The sequence below is a fragment of the Nicotiana attenuata genome, unplaced genomic scaffold, assembly GCF_001879085.1.
Source record: "Nicotiana attenuata strain UT unplaced genomic scaffold, NIATTr2, whole genome shotgun sequence".
Classification (NCBI taxonomy): Eukaryota; Viridiplantae; Streptophyta; class Magnoliopsida; order Solanales; family Solanaceae; genus Nicotiana; species Nicotiana attenuata.
In genome coordinates, this window is record NW_017670350.1 from 785643 (window position 1) to 806777 (window position 21135).

Below are 21135 nucleotides of genomic sequence, written 5' to 3' on the forward strand. Positions count from 1 at the left end.
GATATCTAATTCTTCACCTAGAAATAATAAAATATTCTATTTATACTAGGCTAGAAAAACTGGACAAAAATACCCCTGCGGGGCTGGCGCGGACCGCGCAGAAATGCAGCGCGGCCGCGTAGGGGTCTTGGTCTTCGATCACTCACTTCTGAAGCTGGGGACGCGGACCGCGCAAAGAGGTAGCGCAGCCGCGCAGGCTAATGGGCGCGGACCGCGCAACAATGAAGCGCGACCGCGTGGACACAAGCGCTGGCCGCGTAGAAAGGAGCGCGGACCGCGCATGGATACCCTTGAAATGCATACTCTCCTAGCGCGGCCGCGCAGCAAAACAGTGTGGTCCGCGCTAGGTCCTCTTATCCCTACTTCAATGATTTTTGACACTTGAGCAGGTTTCACTCCGTTTCGAGCCGATTTTTGACTTGTGTCATCTTGTCGCTCAAACCTGCAATCAAGCGCACTTTGTAAGCATTCTGGGTCTATTTTATGACAACTCATACATAAAGCATAGGCAAGTATGGGCATAAAACGTGTTAAAATCACAGTTATCACTAGACACCAATGTATAGGTACTCGTCACCATGCCTATACATCGTACTCGATCATTTAGCAATTAGCAAACAAGACTCAACTCCTATTCCCTCAAGCTAGGGTTAAACCAAACACTTACCTCAAAGCCTTGAAATCCACTTAATCCTCAACTATCGCTTTACCCCGCGGTTCCACCTCCTATTCGCTCGAATCTAATCACAAATTGTTCAATTACTTTAATAAACACTATATGAATCAATTTGAATGCATAAAAAACGAATTTCCCAAGTTTTTCCCAAAAATTCAAAAATCGCCCCCGGGCCCACATGGTCAAAACCCGGTTACCCATTCCCCTCACGAATTCAAATATGTAATTTGTTTTGAAATCGGACCTCAAACCGAGGTCCAAATCCCAAATTTTTAGAAAATATAGGTTCTACCCAAAAAATCCAATTTCACCCATGAAAATCCTTGATTTTAAGTGGAAAACATGTTAAATGATGTTAAAGATTGAAAGAATTGAGTAAAAATCGACTTACAAATGATTTGGGATGAAGATTGTTCTTGAAAAAATCGCCTATGGTGTTTGGGTTTTGAAAGAATGGTGAAAAGTGATGAAAATTCGACTAAGTATAAAATTTGTTGGGCTGCGGATATGGGAATTGCGAAATAGGGTTCGCAATTGCGAACCCTACAGACATGGGAATTGCGAGAATTATGTTCGCATTTGCGAACTTAGGCAAAATGGGGAGGAATCGCATTTGCGAGAAAAGCCTCGCATACTGGGCATCCGCATTTGCGAAGGAAAAATGCCGCATTTGCGATCAAGCTGCCTAGGGCCCATCTTCGCATTTGCGATGAGAAGCTCGCAATTGCGAGTTCGCATTTGCGAATGCTGGCTTCGCAAATGCGAAGCCTGTAGAACTGAGATACCAGATTTCTTCCAAGTTCAAAAATGCACTCCGACACCTATCCAAAACTCACCCGAGCCCTCGGGGCTCCAAACCAATTATGCACGCAACCTCAAAAACATCCTACGGACTTATCCGTGCGATCAAATTGCCAAAATAACATCATATACATCGAATCAAGCCTCAAAACTCATGTTTTTCTTTGAAATTTTCATAAAGCATCAAATTTCCATTTCAAGTCCGAAACACGTCAAACGACGTCCGTTTTCAACCAAATTTTACAGAAAGCGCTTAAACCATATATAAGACTTGTACCAGGCGTCGGAACCAAAATACGAGCCCGATACCACAGTCTTTTAATCAAATTTCATTTCCAATTTCCTTAGTAATTTCAGAAAAATAATTTCACAGAAAAATTCATTTCTCGGGCTCTAGACCTCGGAATTTGACTCCGGGCATATGCCCGAGTCCCATATTTTTCTGTGGATCCTCCGGGACCGTCAAATTACGGGTCCGGGTTCGTTTACCAAAAATGTTGACCGAAGTCAAATATATTCATATTAATATCAAAATTTAGCTTTTGTCACACAGAATTCATATTTAAGCTTTCCGGCTACGCGCCCGAACTGCGCACCCAAATCGAGGCAACCCTAAATGAGGTTTTCGAGGCCTCGGAAGCACGGGATGAGTAAGAAAACAGGTGATGACCCTTTGGATCGTCACAACATCATGGAGTGTACCTCACGAATGATTCAGGAAGCCAATGTTAACGTCGTTCACTGCTATAGGAAGGCTAATCAAGTGGCGGATTACCTAGCTAAGCTAGCAACTACTTCTTCTAAAGAATCATACTTCTTTACATTCCAACAGCTCCCTAAAGGTGCCAAAGGCCCTTTCCAACTAGACAAGAATCAGATGCCTAGTATTAGAACCAAGTTCGATAAGGCAAATTTTTTTGTGAGCTAATTATTCGCTTTGTAATGGGTTAGGGATGTATATATTTCTCCCTACCCCTTTTATCACAAAATTGTCTTGCTTTACAATTTTAAATTGGTGTCTGATCAAACCAAAACACATCTAATAAAAGAGATAGAAGTAATTAAATCCAATAATTAAACAGGCAAAATTAGCTAAGAATAGCATAAAACAGTTTCACGTTTCCAACTTTCTATAAAGTGGAAAAGGTGACTTTGTGAAATGTGAATAAACCACCCATATTTCATGATTGGCAACAGATAATAATTTGCTCTGTTTGTTTTGTTGCTCTACCATTCACACCTTCTCACATCCCCCACCTACTCCAAACGCAACTCACCTACCCCATCCCTAAATAAATGAACCCCCACACTTTCATAATCCATTTCTCGGATGATGTGCTTTACTGCTACTATTTCACATATATTTAGACATTTATTACTAAAAATAATAATAATAATAATTTCTTGTAAGATTTTTCACAATTTCTTCCACGAGGCCGAAGAAGTCTGAGGAATTTTGGTATATTTTTCAATGGGAGAAACTCAAGAAAAGCAGCACCACATTTCTTGTAAGATTTTTGCACATTCCTTCAGTGTTCATCTTTTTTTGTTTATTTGTTTGTGTTTTCCTAAATTTTTAAACTATTATTTGCCACTAATTCATATAGTTGAAGAGGAAGCTAATAAAGGAGCAGATTATATGGCGAATAGTTCAAATAGTACTATCTCTCAATCATTGACTTCGTGGCGTGCAAAATACAAGAGGTGGCTCGAAATAGGCTTCAACTCTTTATTAGTTCTAATTTGCCTAGCTGCTGCTACACTACTCGGCGAGCTTTACTACAAAGAAGGTGGAAAAAGCACTTGGATGAATTCACTTGTACAAACTGGTGGATTTCCAGTACTTTTCCCAATTCTCTTCTTGAAAAAAAGAGAAGAAACTCAAGACGACAACAACGCAAGGAATAACAAAAATCCATCAATTTGGATGTTTTTATCTGTCTATGTTTTTGTCGGTTTACTATTGGGTGGAAGTTGCATGTTAAATGCTGTCGGATTATTACACCTCCCTGTTTCTACATTTTCCTTAATATCCGCTAGCCAATTAGGGTTCAATGCTCTCTTCTCATTTTTCCTCAATTCCCAAAAAATTACTACTTATATAGCCAATTCTATAATTTTACTCACAATCTCCTCAATTCTCCTCGTGTTTCAACCTATTGATTCCTCTTCAGGCAACGGCGAATCATCGAAAGGGAAGAGTTATACAATAGGATTTATATGCACACTTTTTGGTTCAGCAGGTATGGCGTTGTTGTTATCCACCACTGAACGTATTTTTAGAAAAATTATGAAAAAACGTACAATGAAAGAAGTGATGAACGTAGTGATTTGGCAATCTTTTTTCGCCACGTGTGCGATTCTTATTGGTCTGTTCGCGAGTGGAGAATGGAAATGGATGAAATCAGAGATGCAAGAATATATGTTAGGAAAAGTATCGTATGTTATGACTTTAGTATGGACTGCATTGTGTTGGCAGATTTACACAATTGGACTTCTCAGCTTGATTATGAAGGTATCTGCTTTATTTGCTAATGTGATTACCACATTAAGTGTGCCCTTAATTCCAGTTCTTGCTGTCATTATATTTGATGAGAAGATGAGTGGGGTGAAAGCTGTTTCTATGATTTTGGCTCTTTGGGGATTTTTATCCTATGGTTATCAGCAATATCTTGATGAATTAAAGCTCAAAGCTGAAAAGTCTGTGGAAAAAGAAGAATCTGAAGTTTCACTTGTTGAAAGAGGATTAAGTGGTCCAACTTAATTAAATACTTACTAATTGTAGAAAAGCATGCTTTCTATTCATTTTCTTTTAGTGTAAATGATGGACACTTTCTTAATTTATCTTCATGGCAGCTTTTTTTCCATGTTTTAGTTAAACCAAGTTCAGTACATTAAATTCATGATATTCAGCAAAATTTGTCATAGGATGCCATGAATACTTCCGATAAAAAATTTATTTAATGAGAAATATATATATTTTTAGCCGCTCCCATTAAAGATGGAGACTTTCTTAATTTGTTTAATTTCTCGACATCCATTACCTACTTGTCAGTTGTTGTGACCAGGGGCGGATGGATTTAGGAGAGCCGAAGGGGGTTAAAATTAAGACAAAATCTATTTTGTTACTCTATATATTATATTTTGAATTCTCTTGTCACTACCCAAAAACATAGCTCCAAGGAGGTTCAAAACTTTTGTGAGGTTATTGGTTCAATTCCCACTTGTCATAGTTTTTTTTTTTTTTTTTGAACTACCTTAGCGGAAATCTAGCTTCCACCACTAGCTGTGACTTATGTTATTACTGAAACTTTTGTTTTTGTTCTTCAACGTACACGTATGTATATTATATAAGAGTATATATTTTTTTTTCTTCATGTTTTGTTAACCAATTGAAGTGCATTAAATGACATTCAACAAAATTTGTCAGAGGAAGCAATGAATACTTTCCCATAAGAAACTTAATTCGGTTATTTGTCGAGAGAGACGTCTTGATAAACTCCAAATAAGAATAATAGAGTATGAAGATTGATTTACCAAATTGCTTGTCGTATTTTCTATCAATAACTTGCTTTACTTAATTAAAGTATATGTCCCTATATATCCATTTTCGTAGATATTAACACTTATATTTGGGTAGGACTAGGGGTTAGGCATACCCTACCCTTTCGGCCCTTCCTAACATAACCTAATGCAATTAAAATAACGCTGTAGTAGTCTAATCTTCTACCTAATGCTAGCACATGCCTATCATGGGTGAAGCCATATGTCTGAAAGGGTGGTCACTTGACCACCCTTCGTCGGGAAACAACACTGAGCATATAGGTAAAATATTAGGTTTTATAGGTATATAATATATATGGAACACTCTTTATCGGAGAATTTTTTCACTTCTTTCAAGTTTGAACACCCTTGAAAAAATTTCTGGCTTCGCCACTGATGCCTATTATTATATCGAATAATTGAATGACGGAATATAGCTTAATCATATAGAGGGTAGATCCTTGTCAAGTTGTCATAGATATTTCAGTACAGTTTAAGTAGGGATGTTCAATATTTTATAAATGAATGTTTTAGACGCACGATTTGCATGACACTCATGAGCTAAACACTTGGACATACGTAAGTTCGAATATAGTCGTCTCTGCCTGAAAAACACGAACGGAACTATAACAATCATGGGATATAGACCAAAAAACTTTTACGAGCACCATTAGTTTGCGGCTTTTTTCATTTTTAGCCCGTGCCAGAACTATTTACATTTGGTAGTTAAAAAAGTGTATAAAATTTGTATATAACATACAAAATGTATATATATACAAAAAATATACATTTTTTAGCTATTATTTTAAGAGCGGCTATACAATATCCTTTCCCATTATTCTGTCCCAATCGTGGGCTTGAATTTTTTGGAGGTTTTGATTATGTAATGGATCCAGACTGTCATGAATGCAGTGTAGACCACATATTATATGTTTATAGTCTAATAGTAGTATCTTTTACAAACAACTATTGCGGGTAAGGAATAAAGTAAGTAGTTATCAACTACAAGTTGAATATCCCTTTGTATCAATTTATTTGAACCTATTTGACATTTATTGATTTAAAACAACCCATAGATATTTGTATGGCTATAAATAATTTCATTAAGGGTAAAAGGAGAATTTTAAAGTTAAATTATTTCCAAATTTAAAAAAGTTCATTCTTTCTTAAATTGACTAAAAAGAAAAGGGAAATTACTAGCTATGTCCATTTATAAGTAGCTCATTACAAAAATTGGCCAATTGATAAAATATTACTAATATTAGCCAAATTAGCCAATTAGCTATTTGTAGCAAAAAATATCAAATTTTTGCTTTATTTTGAGTGGGTGTTATTAGAATAGATTGGGCACAACTTAAGGAGTTTGAATCTCAGTTTTGGGATGATTTGGTGAAGTTTTGAGGTGGTTTGAATTGAAAATTCGAAGTAAAAGCTGAACATAAAAAAAATGATATGTGTATCACACTGTGTATCATTTGTGTATCACATATGTATCATATTTGTATCAATTGTGTATCACATGTATATCCATGTATACCTGTATGTGTGATACATGCGTGATACATATGTCGCAGAAGACTTTTTTGAACTCGATTTAATTACGAATTTTGATACAAAACTAGTCCAAATCACCTCCAATCTTCCTCAAATTTTGTATATTGACTTATCTATATATTTTCAATGAATTTCAACTATACCCATTGAAAAAGTTCCTTTTTTGTTTAGATTTTTAGAATATTGTATAGATTTTTGTATTTCATCACCTTATTTGCTACCCCGTCCATGAAATTTCCTTTCCGTCTTGTATCTAATGTTGCTAATCACGCTTAAAAATATGGAAGGTGATTTTTGCATGTGATTCTTTGAGAGAAAGAACCCTATTATTTGGTTTTTCAATTTTTGTTGGCTAGTTTTGGTAAGTCTATGACTAATGATTAGAGGTTGGTAAGTTGAGATTTATTTGGGACATCTGTGTAAGTTTCCAAAAGAAAATAGATTCATTCTTTTTTAAAAAGAGAGTACCTTTTAGTTTTAACCAACAGATAGAGGGACCACTTTATGTTAGCTTTAAAATATAAAAGGAGTAATCCTGTCCAACTTTTGTAGGTCAAGAAGCTGGTAAAATTAAAGCTTAAATCAACAAGTATAAGAGGAGGAATGATATCTACTAATGTCTACATATGTTAGGATTGAAAATATCAAGTGTCATGCAGAATCTAGCGAAGCAAATATTGAACAACGATAAATTATACAATAAAAGAGAAATATACCAAACGAAACACAAACATTAAACGTGGTTCGGTCAACTGACCTACATTCACGGGCAGAGATGAGCAATCCACTATACAAAAAGAGAGTACAAAATATCGAGAGAACAACCTCACGAAGAGGCAAATACAAGTGACTTACTAACACTTGTCCCGTAAAGTTCTCCCCCTAAACACGACTCTCAAACCCCATAGGGCTGCATTGTGGATGCTACTGAATGAGAAGGACGGATCTTCTTCAATTTATAGAACTCCAAACATTTTCCTACAAGAAAAGGGACTAGCCAAATATGGAAGAATTATATTTTCCTTATTGAAAAAGAAAAATCCAATTATGGTAAATATGTTGTCCTTTCCGTCATAAAATAGAAAAACTAATTATGGTAAGAAAATCTGGACAAACACCTAATAACATAATGCTCGAAAGGAAGGGCATCGTCATAAAGATGGCCTCATATGCAAATTAAGCGTGGTTTGAAAAAAATACACTTAATGATTTTGTTTACAAATAAAAAAAACAAGATTTAAAAGTGATACTACGGCTGCGAAGCCTTTTTTAATTACTTAATTTGTCCTTTCCGCGTTTACCAAGTCGATAGAGCATGTGATTTGGAAACCAGTAGAATCCAATTTTATTTTCATAATTTGTCTTTACTATCATCAGATTGACGTGTACGATAATATATTAATGATTCTCAACGTTTGCATGTAGAGTTTTATAAGCACTTATAAGATTTAAGCGGCCGTGTACCCACTTTCAGGGACAAACTAAAGCTTCAAGAACACTGCAGTAACAGCCTGCAATTAAATATTTTCTCAATTGTATACGTATATTCAGTGGCGAAGCTAGGAAATTTAATAAGAGTGTTCAAATTTTGAATACCCTTTGCCAGTTGGCTATGCAAGTGTGTTCAAAGTCTATTTTTAATCAGTAACAGTAATATTTTACCTTATACGTAGTAGTATGATTTTTCGGCGAAGGATGTTCAGTTGACCACCCTTGGATCAACGTAGCTTCGGCCCTGCATATATTTATGCACAGAGAAAATTAAAGTAATAGTGTGAAAATGCTAACATAGACAATAGCTAAGAAATCGATCATAATGAGGGAATAACAATGACAGTATGCTGTCTCACCAATTCATCCTTGTTCAACAAGGGAAACTTCAGATTCTTCATTGGCCTTTGACATATCAGCTTTGAGCTTTAGTTCATCAAGATATTGCTGATAAGCATAAGATAAAAATCCCCAAATGGCCAAAATCATGGAAACAGCCTTCACCCCACTCATCTTCTCATGGAATATAATAACAGCAAGAATTGGAATAAGAGGTATAGTCAATGCAGTAATGACATTGGCAAATAGGGCAGATACCTTCGTAATTAAGCTGAGAACAACAATTGTATAAATCTGCCAACACAAAGCATTCCATACCAATGTCATAACATAGGACAATTTCCCTAGCTTGTATTCCTGCATCTCTGTTTTAAGACCTTTCCATCCTCCGCTCGCGAAAAGGCCAATGAGAATGACAAAAGTGGCGAAAAACGATTGCCAAATCACTAAGTTTATTACTTCTTTCATTGTGCGTTTTTTAATGATGTTCCTGAATACGCGCTCTGTGAATGATAACAACAATGCATAACCTGCTGAGGCAAATAGCTTACATATAAACCCTATTATATAATGTTTACCGCCTTTGTTATGGCCTGAAGAGGAGTCATCACGTTGCAACACAAGAAGAATAGAGGAGATTGTGAGTAGGAATATAGAATTGGCTATATAGGTAGTTATTTTTTTAGAGTTGAGGAAAAATGAGAACAAGGTGTTGAACCCCAATTGAGTTGTGTTAATAAGGGAAAATGTTGAAACAGGAAGGTATAACAGGCCCACAGCACTCAACATACAACATCCACCCAATAAAGTACCCAGAAAGACGTATACCGATAATTACTTCCAAATAGATATACCACTGCTCGTGTTGTTTTCATCATCACTAGTAGGAGTACATTTTTTAGGAATTTTATTCAGGAAATAAATGGGGAGAAGTAATGGAAATCCACCATTTTGCAGAAGTGAAACCAACCATGTGGTTTTACCACCCTCTCTGTAGTAAAGTTCGCCAAGGAGTGTAGCAGCGGATTGGCAAGTCAGGACCAATACTATATTGAAGAATATTTCAATCCACTTGTTATATTTTGCGCACCACGATTGAGGGAAAACATTTGCATTAATATTCTCCGTATGATCAGCTTCCTTAGCTTCTTCTTTAACTATATAGTATGAATTAATATGCAAATTAAAATGTAAATAATCTTAATTAGTGGGATTTCATAAAAGATGATGAACAAAAAGAAAAGGAGATCAAGAAAGCTGAGGGTTTGACTACAAAAATGTGAAAAAACTTACGAGAAATATTGAGTTGCTTCTCTTGAGCTTCTCCCATTGAAAATGATACTTCAGATTTGTCAAGATTCTCTACTCTTCAAGCAAAAGGAGAAGTACAATTATCAAAGTAGTTGGTACTCTTTTTCTTCTTTTAGTTGACAAAGGAGTTGCTCTTGGTCGGCAGGAGTAAGTTTAGAAAGAAACAGAGTATTGTTATTGAATGAATACTGTCTGGGACGCCCATGTGGGCTAAAGTCAAAATCAATATTCTAATACATAAACAAATGCAGTAAATATATATAATGTAAAATGATAAAAGGAAAGACTCAATCGTTGTGTTGTAAAACTCACTGTATAGTCATGTCACTTTAGAAAGATAAAAGGAGACTTAATCTTAGGAATTTCTAATTTCTTCCTTATAATTTTCTTTCCCAAGTACATAAGAACATGAAAACAATACTCTCCTGAAAACTCTGAAAGAATTTCAAGGCAAAGATTAGAATCGGTCAATCTTCCTACGTTATTATATTCAGAAATCTTTCTTCTCTATTTATTTTTCCATTTTCTTTGTCATTTCATCTAACAGTTAGAACAGAAACTGATAAGAGCAGGTTGAAGGAATTGGAACTATTTTTTTCAAGTACTTTTTGAATAATTTGAATTACTATTAATTATTGTGACTTATAGTACCTTTGTATGTAATAAATTTTATTTCAATTAACTCGAAGAATCATAGTCTATGTTCACCCAATATTTAAGTAATTTTATTCTGTTGTCCGAACCAGCTACATAAAATGGGAGGAGAGAGTAGTTTATATAAGTTACTACTCCCACCGGTCCAAAATAAGTGATTTTTTAAATATTTTTACACAGATTAAAAAATCCACCTTATAACATTAATTAGCAATGAAATTGACCATGTTAACCTTTACTATCTCTTCACATAAATACTCCTAACACATACTCCAACACTGTTTACTCCAAGGGCAATGTAGGAAAAAAAATTAATTCATTCTTGAAATCTGAAAAAATCACTTATTTTATACCACAAAAAAAAGCTAAAAAATCACTTATTTTGGACCGGAGGGAGTAAAAGATAATTTCTTTCCTAGCGTAGTCTCTCCTTCCATTTAATATCTTACAAGCCTAAAAAATCATTAAAGTGGAAAGGTCCATTTTTGTTAATATATCCTCCGTCCAGGTTTATTTCGTCATATTCAACCTCATTTAAATCATAAATAACTTTACTAAGATATTTTGCTGTCATATTGAGAACAAGAAATCATTTGGATCCATGGCATTCAATGTACGTTGTATTATTTCTTATCTTCAGGCAAAAAATTATTGTGATTGAAGGAATTCCATTATTTACTTTCTAAAATATAAATAGGAGCAAAATTTACTTGCTCCATCGTCAGATCTTTTGTTTGAACTTATATAGATCGTCCTTTTCACCTTCAACATGTAACCAAGTTAGGACTATTCCTTCAATAATCAAAGGTAGGCGATTAACACTTTTTGCTAAAATTAGAAAGTGATGAATTGCATTGGAGAAGAATGACAAAAGACGTTCAAATTAATTTGATGTAATTTCTTTCATTTTTACTCGTATCCACCCCAGTACCCCACTCCTACGACCCACCTCAACCTTCACATGCAATTATATAATAAGCCATCAGAATCCTAACATGAGATTCAACCTTTTATTCAAATCCATAGAAAGCAAGTCTAAACAAATAGTTTAATTCAACCAGGTAGCGAGAGTTACTTCATAAGTCGAAGTACTTCTACATGTTTGCTATGGGAAGTAATGTTCAAGAAAAGGAGCTGGATATAATCATCAGTAAGTTTCCCTTATTGTTTTAATTTAACTTCCTTCACTAGTTTCTTTTTCTTTTTATCTGAGGGTAAGTGACGTTGAAGACTTGAAGTTGATAGACAATGACAATAAAAAAAAAATGGATTTAAGTCATATACCCTAAAAGTATGCACTATTTAATTTGTACAATTTAACTCGATATGACAGATTATTATTATTCTATTTTTAAGGTTATCATATCAGGCTTATTACGTAAGTACATACTTTTATGATATGTCAACGTAACCTGATAATATTAAAAATTTACACACTGCCGCATGAAACTTAAACTCATAACAAGTTATTGTATGTATATGGGCATTTTCTTTTACTTGTGTATGTTGGTGAAATAAATAATTTGGAAGAAAAGACGCTAGCTAACTTTGATCTTTTGGTTTATTCACAGTCCAAGAAGAAACTGAAGAAATGCAAAACTTGGAGAAAATTATTGTTGAACCTGAGTCATTGACTTTGACTGCTGGTAAATACAAGAGGTGGCTCGAAGTAGGGATCCACGCCTTCATTGTCCTGGCTAGTCTGTCAGTAGCTACAATACTTGGAAAGTTGTATTACGACAAAGGCGGAAGAAGTACGTGGTTAGCTTCACTTACTCAAACTATAGGTTTTCCCATTCTTCTAATTCCAATGATCATTTCGAATAATAATAAAATCAAAACCCCAAAATTAGAAGGAATAGTAAGTCACAACGACGTTGACGCAAAATCTCCTTCTAAAATGGTGTTGTTATCAATCTATGCCTTTCTTGGTTTTCTGCTGGGAGTAGGCTGTGTTTTGTATTCAAAAGGCCTTTTACATCTCCCAACCTCAACTTTTTCTCTAATTTCCGCAAGTCAATTAGGGTTCAATGTTTTGTTCTCGCTCTTCATGAGACTACAAAAAATTACATTTTTTGTGTCCAATTCTATTTTTCTCTTAACCATTTCCTCTGTTCTCTTGGCGTTACAACCTGATCATGACTCTTCAAGCAAAACGGAATCGTCTTCTCAACTGAAGCATCATTATGTGCTAGGGTTTGTATTCACACTAATTGCTTCAGCTGGTTTTGGTTTACTATTAGCCACAACAGAGCTCATGTTTAGAAAATTCCTAAAAAAGAATAGTTTGAAAGAAAACATGGATGTCATTATTTGTCAATCATTTTTCGCGACGTGTCTCATCCTTATTGGACTATTCGCAAGTGGAGAGTGGAGGAAGTTGAAAGCAGAGATGCAAGATTTCGAGCTTGGAGAAGTATCATATGTCATGATATTATTTTGGATAATTTTGTGTTGGCAACTTTACTCCTATAGTCTTCTTGGTCTGATAATGAAGGTATCTGCTGTATTTGCCAATGTGATTACCAGTTTGGGTGCGCCTCTAATTCAGATCCTATCTGTTATTATTTTCCATGACAAGATGAGTGGGGTGAAAGCAATTTCTATTGTTTTGGCTATTTGGGGATTTTCTTCTTATGCCTATCAGCAGTACCTTGATGAGCAAAAGCACAAAGCTGAACTTTCAATTTGCAACGGAGCATCTGAAGAATTCGTTGGTGAAGGTGATTTCACGTGCAAAGAAAATTCTACAGTTATTAATTAGCTAGGCTGTTTTCTTTTAAATTAAAATCTATTACCTAATATTTTTATGAAAAGGATTGCTGTTGATTGTTACTGTTATTTTCTTTTATCAATATGTAATATATTATAATTGTTCCATTACTCTCTCCGTTTCTGGTCCTCTATTGACTTAAAATCATTTATTAAGGGTTTATTTTACTAAATTACTCTTGTTAATTAATGGTTACTTAAAGTTGTAACTCCAATAAATTAAAATTTGAGGGTACTTAATACTAAAGGTAATTTTGGAAGAAAATAATAAATCTCTCTTGAATTTGCCAAAAGGAAGGACTATATATAAGATTTGCTGTTTACAAGTTTCTTGGAAAGCTCCAAGATCACACTATTCTTATGGCTTAATATTGATGGTACTTTGGGTAATTAATCCGGTAGAGGTGAAGGCGGAGGTGTGCTTAATTAGGAATAATAGCAGGGATTCTTTATTTTGATTACGGCTTTGGATTTTGGAGATGATTAATAATGAGACCGATATTGGACTACTTTAGTATATGGATTGCAATAGTATGGTAAGCACAGGAATAACAGATGCATGTGGACTTTCAAGTCAAAATTCAAGCTTTTGTTCAAAGTGGTGACTCCTTCACCAAGACTATATTGAAGACTATTTCAATGCACTTCTTATATTTGCACCCTAGTAAGTGAATGGGCAGCCCGAGTTCACAAGGCACCCCATAAGTTCATTGAACAAAAGCCTTTGTAATTTTGTATTATTCAGTTTTAGAGCTTTACCCATACAAATCAAATTAATTATCTTGCCTACCCATTTATTTTTGTACCCATTAAACTAATTATCCGTCCTACCCATTGTAGTTTTTATGGGTAATTGACTCTTTTTTCTCCGTTTCTTTTTCGTTATTTTTGCTCTTTCTCCCTTTCTGTTATGTTTTTTCAATCATATTGTTTTTATTTTCTTTTTTTTAATCATAATTTGATTAATTACTCAATTTTGGCTCCTTTATTTTTATTTTATTTCTTTCCTTTTGTACATTTTTCTTGATTTCTTTTCTAATTTCATTTAACTCTTTTTTTTTTCTTTTTTTTTTTCTAACACATACACTTTTCTTTGCTCTCTTTCTTTATTCTTCTTTATTTTATACAACAATAAAATATAACTAATATAGTAAACATTCATTCACTATTTTTTTCATATGATACCCACATGGTATATATTATATGCTGACAAGACAGAGGTCTAGTTAATTCCTTCAAAAAAGAGCCCAGTCCTCTATGATACCAAACCGATATACAAGTATACCATTCATCTACTTCGCTACCTCAATATTATTTCAACCCAAACTTCGTAGCTCTAGTGCAAAATCTCCACCAAATTAGCTCAAAATTTAGCCACGGCCTCCATTCAACATTTCAAACTAAGTATTTTTGTTTAAGAAAAAATTAAAAAAAAAAAAAAGAAGCATGAAAACTCTATTGGAACATTGAAAAAGGTTCCAATGAAAAAAATACCAACCTATTATATATCATATACTAAGAGGGTATCATAGAAGACAAGTTCACTATGATACCCATATGGTATATATCATTACTGACATGATATAGGTATGGTTTATTAATACAAAAAAGAGCGCAGTCCTCTATGATACTAAACCGGTGTACATGTATACTATTTTGGTATATAATATAAATTCATCATTTTTGCAAGTTCAACTCAATTTCAACCCAAATTTCATAACTTTAGTGCGAAAAATCCACCAAATTGGCTCAACTTTAGCCATAACCTTCATTCAACATTTAAAAGTAAATATTTTTGTTTAATAAAATTTTGAAAAAGGCGTGGAAACTCCATTAAACATTTTAAAAAATTCCAATAAAAATTTTCAATAAATTTAAAAATGACCAAATTATAATGGTATACTATTATACTATACTATATATTATACGAGTATACTGTTCGAATAAATTGTATAATATACTAAAGTGGTATACATGTATACCATTTTGTTATACAGTACAAATCCACCTTCTTCGCTAGTTCAACTTAATTTCAACCTAAATTTCACAACTCTACTGCAAAATCTCCACCAAATTGGCTCAAGCTTTTGCTACAACTTTTAATTAACATTTCAAACAAACCCCAAGCAAAATCAGATCAAACAGCTACAAACTCAACAAGCCCACTACATGAGTTTCCAGCTTCAAGATCCTTTAATTGTGCATTTGATTTTTTCTAATAACAGATCTCCAAAAATCTCCGGTATGAACTTTCTAAAGATACTATAAACAACTTGTTAAAATATCTACTTTGAATCAAACAAGAAATCTTAATGTTAAAATTTCAATTCAAAAGCTTCAAGCTCAACAATGGCGGACTACAAGTATAAATGCTTAAGCTCAGACCATTCCCTGTGAGAATCCACAAAAAGAAAATATGTTCATCATATATGTTAGGAAAGTAGTGATTTCTCCATATTCTCTATAAATAATTGTACTAAATAATGAGTTAAGCACATATGTGAGAAATGGGGGAAAATGGTCATAGCAACAATGACGTTGTGATTTATGAATGCAATGCCTTGGCAGAAGATAGGTGAAGGGGCGGATAATTACTTTTAATCGTATGAGTAGTCTTTGTAATTAGTTTGAGGGTAGATAATTAGTTTAGGTTTTATGGATATTTTGTGTAGATTCCTGATAAGAGGCTAAATCTAGGTAATTTGGCGATTGTTTATGCTCCCGCTTAGTTATATTCCGATGTCATAATGTGGTTAATTGATTAAAAATGGACTCTAATTGTGAATTGCATACATTGCAGGATGAGGAGCCTATGTGATGCCTTAAAGAGGTGATTGGAACTACTTTAGAGCAAAGACAACCCCTCGGAGCTGAGTACGCACGAAGACGAGGAAAAAAATCAAGGAAGTAAGGATCTGGGCTAGCGCGCCCAGGTGCGCGCCCACGCTAATTTTAGCGCGCCCTAAACAGAACGTATGCCAACTAGCGCGGTCAGATGCGCGCCCATATGCGCGACCGCGCTAGTCCAAATTCCGGGAAGCATTGCTTAGGGGCATAATTGGGAATCTGGAGGAAATCCCACTTAACCTATATAAAGTCAAGCTCGCCCAAGGATTATCTATCAAGGTTTTCATAGGCTAGTGAAGGAATAGAGAGGCAAGAGGCAAGGCAGAGATTTTGATCATCAAGTTCTTCTTTTCTTCCCTTGGTTTTTGCTAATTGTGATGAAATTGAACCTTATTGTGATGAACACTAGTATGAGTGGCTAAACACCCACTATTCTGGGGTTGTGATTTAGCCATGAATATTGTTGTTTGATATTAGCTTGACCTTGATTATAATTCACCAGTATATGGTTGTTTCTTCAATTCTGTGTTTAATTGCTTAATTGTCTGGCCAACAGTTAGGTTCTATTTACTATCTATGCTATGCTTGGGAAGCCATATTTAGATTAGAGAAGAATTGAAGAGAGCATGCTCTTAACCCTTAGGGGGAGCGGATTTGTGGTTAGGATAGGAATATACCTAGTCACCGTGCTTAATTAAATATCGTAATCTTAATGCGTTCTTAATAGATTGATTTAATAGGAATATAGGCGTTAATCTATTGAGAATAGGTGAGTAGTACTTCGGGAGAAGGCTATGAGAGCATTTATCGATTAATCAGCAACCATGAGTGAATTATATGAAAGGGAGAGTTAATTAGAACACAATACGAATGGTGAATCGATCACAACCCTGGAATACTTATCTCTACTGAATACACAACAATCAATTCGTTACTTGATAATTTAGTTATTACTTATATCGTAGTATAATACAATAATATTATTGGACTTTGATTTTAGCTGGACTGAATAGCAATTTTAGTAATTCCGTGAGTAGTTTACACAAGTCTCTGTGGGTTCGACACTCAACTTATCATTGTATTACTTGTCGACCACGTATACTTGCGTGTGCGTTTGGGAGCAACAATTCCCCAATTTTATATACTATTTAATTAATCTATCTTTTTCAAGCATTTCTTAAATATCTTAAATTAGAGTATTATTATTGTGACTTGTAAATTAGAGTATTCCATATATGTAAATTTATTTCAAAAAGTTAGAAATAATTGTGTTTCAATTCACACAAAAAGTAAAGTAGCGTGAATCTTGTACTCCTAGTGCGCTGTATAAACTGAGGGAGTAGTTTATACGTGAAAAAGATAATTTAGCAAAGAGTCTTCTTGCTTGTAATCTTCTGCAATCCTGTAGGGAAAAAAGAATTTTGCTAAGGAGAAGGTCCATTTTTTGTTTATTTCCTTTGTCCAGGTTTATATCATTCAACCTTATTTAATTCATACTAGTAAATACTTGGAATTATTCCATTATATACTTCCTAAAATCTAATAAAGAGCAAACTTTACTTGCTCCATCGTCAGACCTTTGTCCGAACTTATATAGAGTTGTCTTTTTCACCTTCAACGAGTTATCCAAGTTAAGACCATTCCTTCAATTATCGAAGCTAAACACATTGTGCAAAACTAGAAAACGGTAAATTGAATCGGAGAACAACGACAAAAACCGTTCAAATTATTTAGAAATAATTTCTATCACCTTTTTCTTTTTTTACTATTATTATCCATCTCATCACCCCCTCTCCTACAGCCCACCTCAACCTTCACATGCAACTATATTAAGCCATCAGAATCCTAACATGAGATTCTAATTTTTCTTCAAATCCATAGAAAGATATAGTGTCCACCAGCTAGCGAAATTAGTTAAGTCAGAAGTCGGAGTTCTTCTACGTATGTGTTTGCCATGGGAATTGTTGCAGAAAAGCAGCTAGATATTACGAGTAAGATTGCTCACATCCTTTAAGTCATCTTCTCACCTTGACCTTTCTTCTTGTTTTGACCTTAAATTTCTTAAACTCCTTCTCTATGTTGTTTTACGGAAAGTGATTTTGAAGTAGACAAAGGTAACAACAATTTTTTAAAGCGAAGAAAATGGTAAAAAATACTCCTCAACTATGCAAAATGTCTTAATTTATCCTCCGTTATACTTCAGCTGTTTATACCTTTTTGCCAGCAAATTGTTTCATACTTGCCTTGATTGTAACGGAGCTCCAGCATGGACCCTAACAGAAGTATAACCGCACATGCTAGTTTTCAATCGTAGTTAATAAAGCAGAGGGCTAAATCTACACATTTTTTTCGTATACTTGAACATGTATGAATCCACCAAGCCTACCTGAAGCTCCATTAAGGACAAATACGGGATGTTTTGCTTATGAACCAAGGTATGAACGACCAAAACGTATAACATAGTAAAGTTAAAATATTTTGTACAGTAAACGGGTAGATTATTTGGACATTTTCTCCAAAAATATATATGTGTGTGTGCCTGTGTGTGAAAGAGAGTGAGACTTGTGTGTGCTGCTGAAACTATACAAGGTGCATGGTGGAAGAAAAGACGCTAGCTAACTTTGATCTTTTTGCCGATTGACAGTCCAAGAAGAAACAGAAGAAACGAAAATCATGGAAATCACTTCAATTGTTGAACATCAACCATCGACTCCGAAGGCAGGAAAATACAAGAAATGGCTCGAGATAGGCATCCACACCATCATTGTCCTGGCTAGCCAGTCAGTAGCTACAATACTTGGAAAGTTGTATTACAACAAAGGCGGAAACAGTACGTGGTTGTCTTCACTTACTCAAACTGTAGGTTTTCCCATTCTTCTAATTCCCATGATATTTTGGACAAAAAGAACCCCTAAAGAAGAAGAAGGACCAACGTTAAGACACATTAACGATGACACAAAATCTCCTTCTATAATGGTCTTGTTATCAATCTCTGTCTTTCTTGGATTTTTACTTGGAGGAGGCTGTGTTTTGTATTCAATTGGTCTTTTATACCTCCCAGCCTCAACTTATTCTCTAATTTCCTCAAGTCAATTAGGTTTCAGTGTCTTGTTCTCACTTTCCATGAGACTAGAAAAACTTACACCTTTTGTGTCCAATTCTGTTTTTCTCCTAACCATTTCCTCTATTCTCTTGGCAATACAACCTGATGACTCTTCAAACAAAACGGATGAATCGTCATCTCAAGGGAAGCGAAATTACGTGATAGGGTTTGTATGCACATTAATTGCTTCAGCTGGTTTTGGTTTACTATTAGCCACAACAGAGCTAATTTTCAGAAAGATCCTAAAAAAGAATACATTGAGAGATATCATGGACGTCATTATCTGTCAATCATTTTTCGCGACGTGTCTAATTCTCATTGGCCTGTTCGCAAGTAAAGACTGGAGGAAGTTGAAGGCAGAGATGCAAGATTTCGAGCTTGGAAAATTGTCTTATATCATGATATTATTTTGGATAAGTTTGTGTTGGCAACTTTACACCTATAGTCTTCTTGGGTTGATTATGAAGGTATCTGCTGTCTTTGCCAATGTGATTTCCACTTTGGGTACGCCTCTAGACCCAATCCTAGCTGTTATTATTTTTCATGACAAGATGAGTGGGGTGAAAGCAATTTCTATTGTTTTGGCTATTTGGGGATTTTCTTCTTATGCTTATCAGCAGTACCTTGATGAGAAAAAACACAAGGCTAAACTTTTAAACTGCAATGGAGCATCCGAAGAATCTCTAGATGATAGTGGTGTGACGTGCAAAGAACATTCTACAGAGATTAGCTAGGCTGTTTTTCTTTAGATGAGTTAAACCTATCTTAATTAGTATTTCTATTAAAAAATGATTGAAGTTGTTTGTTCTTGCTTGAGCAAAAGCTAATAAATTCGGCAGAGCCCATAGACGGGTCTCTAGCTCCGCCCTGTAAGCACAGGAATTACAAATGCATGTGAAGTTTTATGCTTTTGTTCAAAGTGGTGACTAATTAATGTATAGAAAGTTCTTCCAAAAGTATCAACATATGCGGTATGAGTTCAGCATTATTAGTTACCATATTACTATTCTAATTTCAAGTTTCACTTTATAAAAAAGACACATGAAATAGGAGTGATCCTCTTTCCAAATTATCAATAAATAAAATAAAATAATATATTTAGTCCTCCAAAAGAAAAATAAATTAATAAATCGAATTGCATTGATACGTGCATAAATATCAAACATAAATGCATGTACAGATGAGTAAGGCCTCATTTGTTTGCACTTAATGGAGGTCTGAATCTTAATCATTCAGACCTCAGACATTAAGTGCGTTTGTTTTTAAAGTCTGAATCTTAATTATGCAGATCTTAATCATTAAGTGTGTTTGTTTTTTTTACTTCACAACCACTTAGTGGGTCTGAATAGGTCTGTATGATTAAGATCTATAACAGAGACTTAATTTCATTAAGATGCTATCACATTCATTATTAATTGCCGCCGCCGCCTACCATTATCAACTACCACCATGCCACTACCACCACCATACTTAACCACCACCCCCACCCCCACCACCACCACCACCACCACGCCACCATCATCCTCAATCATAGCCGCCACCATTATCAACCATCACCACCCATTATCCCCACCACTCCGACCATCATATATCATTCTCACCCACAATCAACACTCATCCACCTCAACTACCACAACTGACCACCCCATCACCATCAACAACCTCAGCCGACACTGCCCATTATTATAACCTACCACCACCCACCACCTTTCTCAGTCACAACTACTACCACCATCCGCCATCATTAACTATCACCACCCACCAGCACCATCCTCAATTGTAACCGCCACCACTACCAATCACCACTAGCAACTAGCATGAACCACCATCATCAACCAAAACTACCACCAACCACCGCCTCTAGTCGGCATTCACCCGTTAGTCATCACCACCAACAACTATCATATTTTAACAAACTATATATTTTATTGATATCTTAGATTAGTTAGTATTTCATTTGAATTTTATGTTTATTAATCTTTAAATAAAGATAAATTTTATATACTCAGATGTTAAAAATCAAACAGTCTTAATTATTTCTATT

General features: G+C 34.9%; 2 protein-coding genes and 1 long non-coding RNA gene across 5 annotated transcripts; 2 read left to right on the plus strand and 1 right to left on the minus strand.

Annotated features, from left to right (window-relative positions):
• The first annotated feature begins 2702 nt into the window (after positions 1–2702).
• Positions 2703–4357, plus strand: LOC109238228 (probable purine permease 9). Its single transcript, XM_019404655.1, has 2 exons — positions 2703–2985; positions 3085–4357. Exons 1-2 carry the CDS (start codon positions 2949–2951, stop codon positions 4239–4241), a joined length of 1194 nt encoding a protein of 397 aa, XP_019260200.1. The 5' UTR covers positions 2703–2948; the 3' UTR covers positions 4242–4357.
• Positions 4358–7569: 3212 nt separating this feature from the next.
• LOC109238229 lies at positions 7570–9865 on the minus strand. Its single transcript, XR_002069714.1, has 3 exons — positions 9698–9865; positions 8425–9561; positions 7570–8309 (listed from the first exon to the last, which is right to left on the minus strand). It is a non-coding gene; the product is annotated as an uncharacterized LOC109238229 (long non-coding RNA).
• Positions 9866–11318: 1453 nt separating this feature from the next.
• Positions 11319–19899, plus strand: LOC109238230 (probable purine permease 9). Of its 3 annotated transcripts, XM_019404657.1 has the most exons (3): positions 11319–11519; positions 11941–12950; positions 19643–19899. In XM_019404657.1, the coding sequence occupies exons 1-3, from the start codon at positions 11468–11470 to the stop codon at positions 19823–19825; spliced, it is 1245 nt and encodes a 414-aa protein (XP_019260202.1). In that variant the 5' UTR covers positions 11319–11467; the 3' UTR covers positions 19826–19899. The 3 variants fall into 3 exon arrangements, with proteins under 3 accessions (XP_019260202.1, XP_019260201.1, XP_019260203.1); XM_019404656.1 differs by lacking the exon at positions 19643–19899 and having other exon boundaries at positions 11325–11519; positions 11941–13252; XM_019404658.1 differs by lacking the exons at positions 11319–11519; positions 11941–12950 and adding an exon at positions 17849–17979 and having other exon boundaries at positions 18633–19899.
• Positions 19900–21135: the final 1236 nt, after the last annotated feature.

Coding starts and splice junctions, on each gene's coding strand:
- LOC109238228 (XM_019404655.1), top strand. CDS start 2,949: ATGGGAGAAACTCAAGAAAAGCAGCACCACATTTCTT. Junction 2,986..3,084: donor AAAGCAGCACCACATTTCTT/GTAAGATTTTTG, acceptor TAATTCATATAG/TTGAAGAGGAAGCTAATAAA.
- LOC109238230 (XM_019404657.1), top strand. CDS start 11,468: ATGTTTGCTATGGGAAGTAATGTTCAAGAAAAGGAGCTGGATATAATC. Junction 11,520..11,940: donor GGAGCTGGATATAATCATCA/GTAAGTTTCCCT, acceptor GTTTATTCACAG/TCCAAGAAGAAACTGAAGAA. Junction 12,951..19,642: donor TTATTATTTTCCATGACAAG/ATGAGTGGGGTG, acceptor TTTCATGACAAG/ATGAGTGGGGTGAAAGCAAT.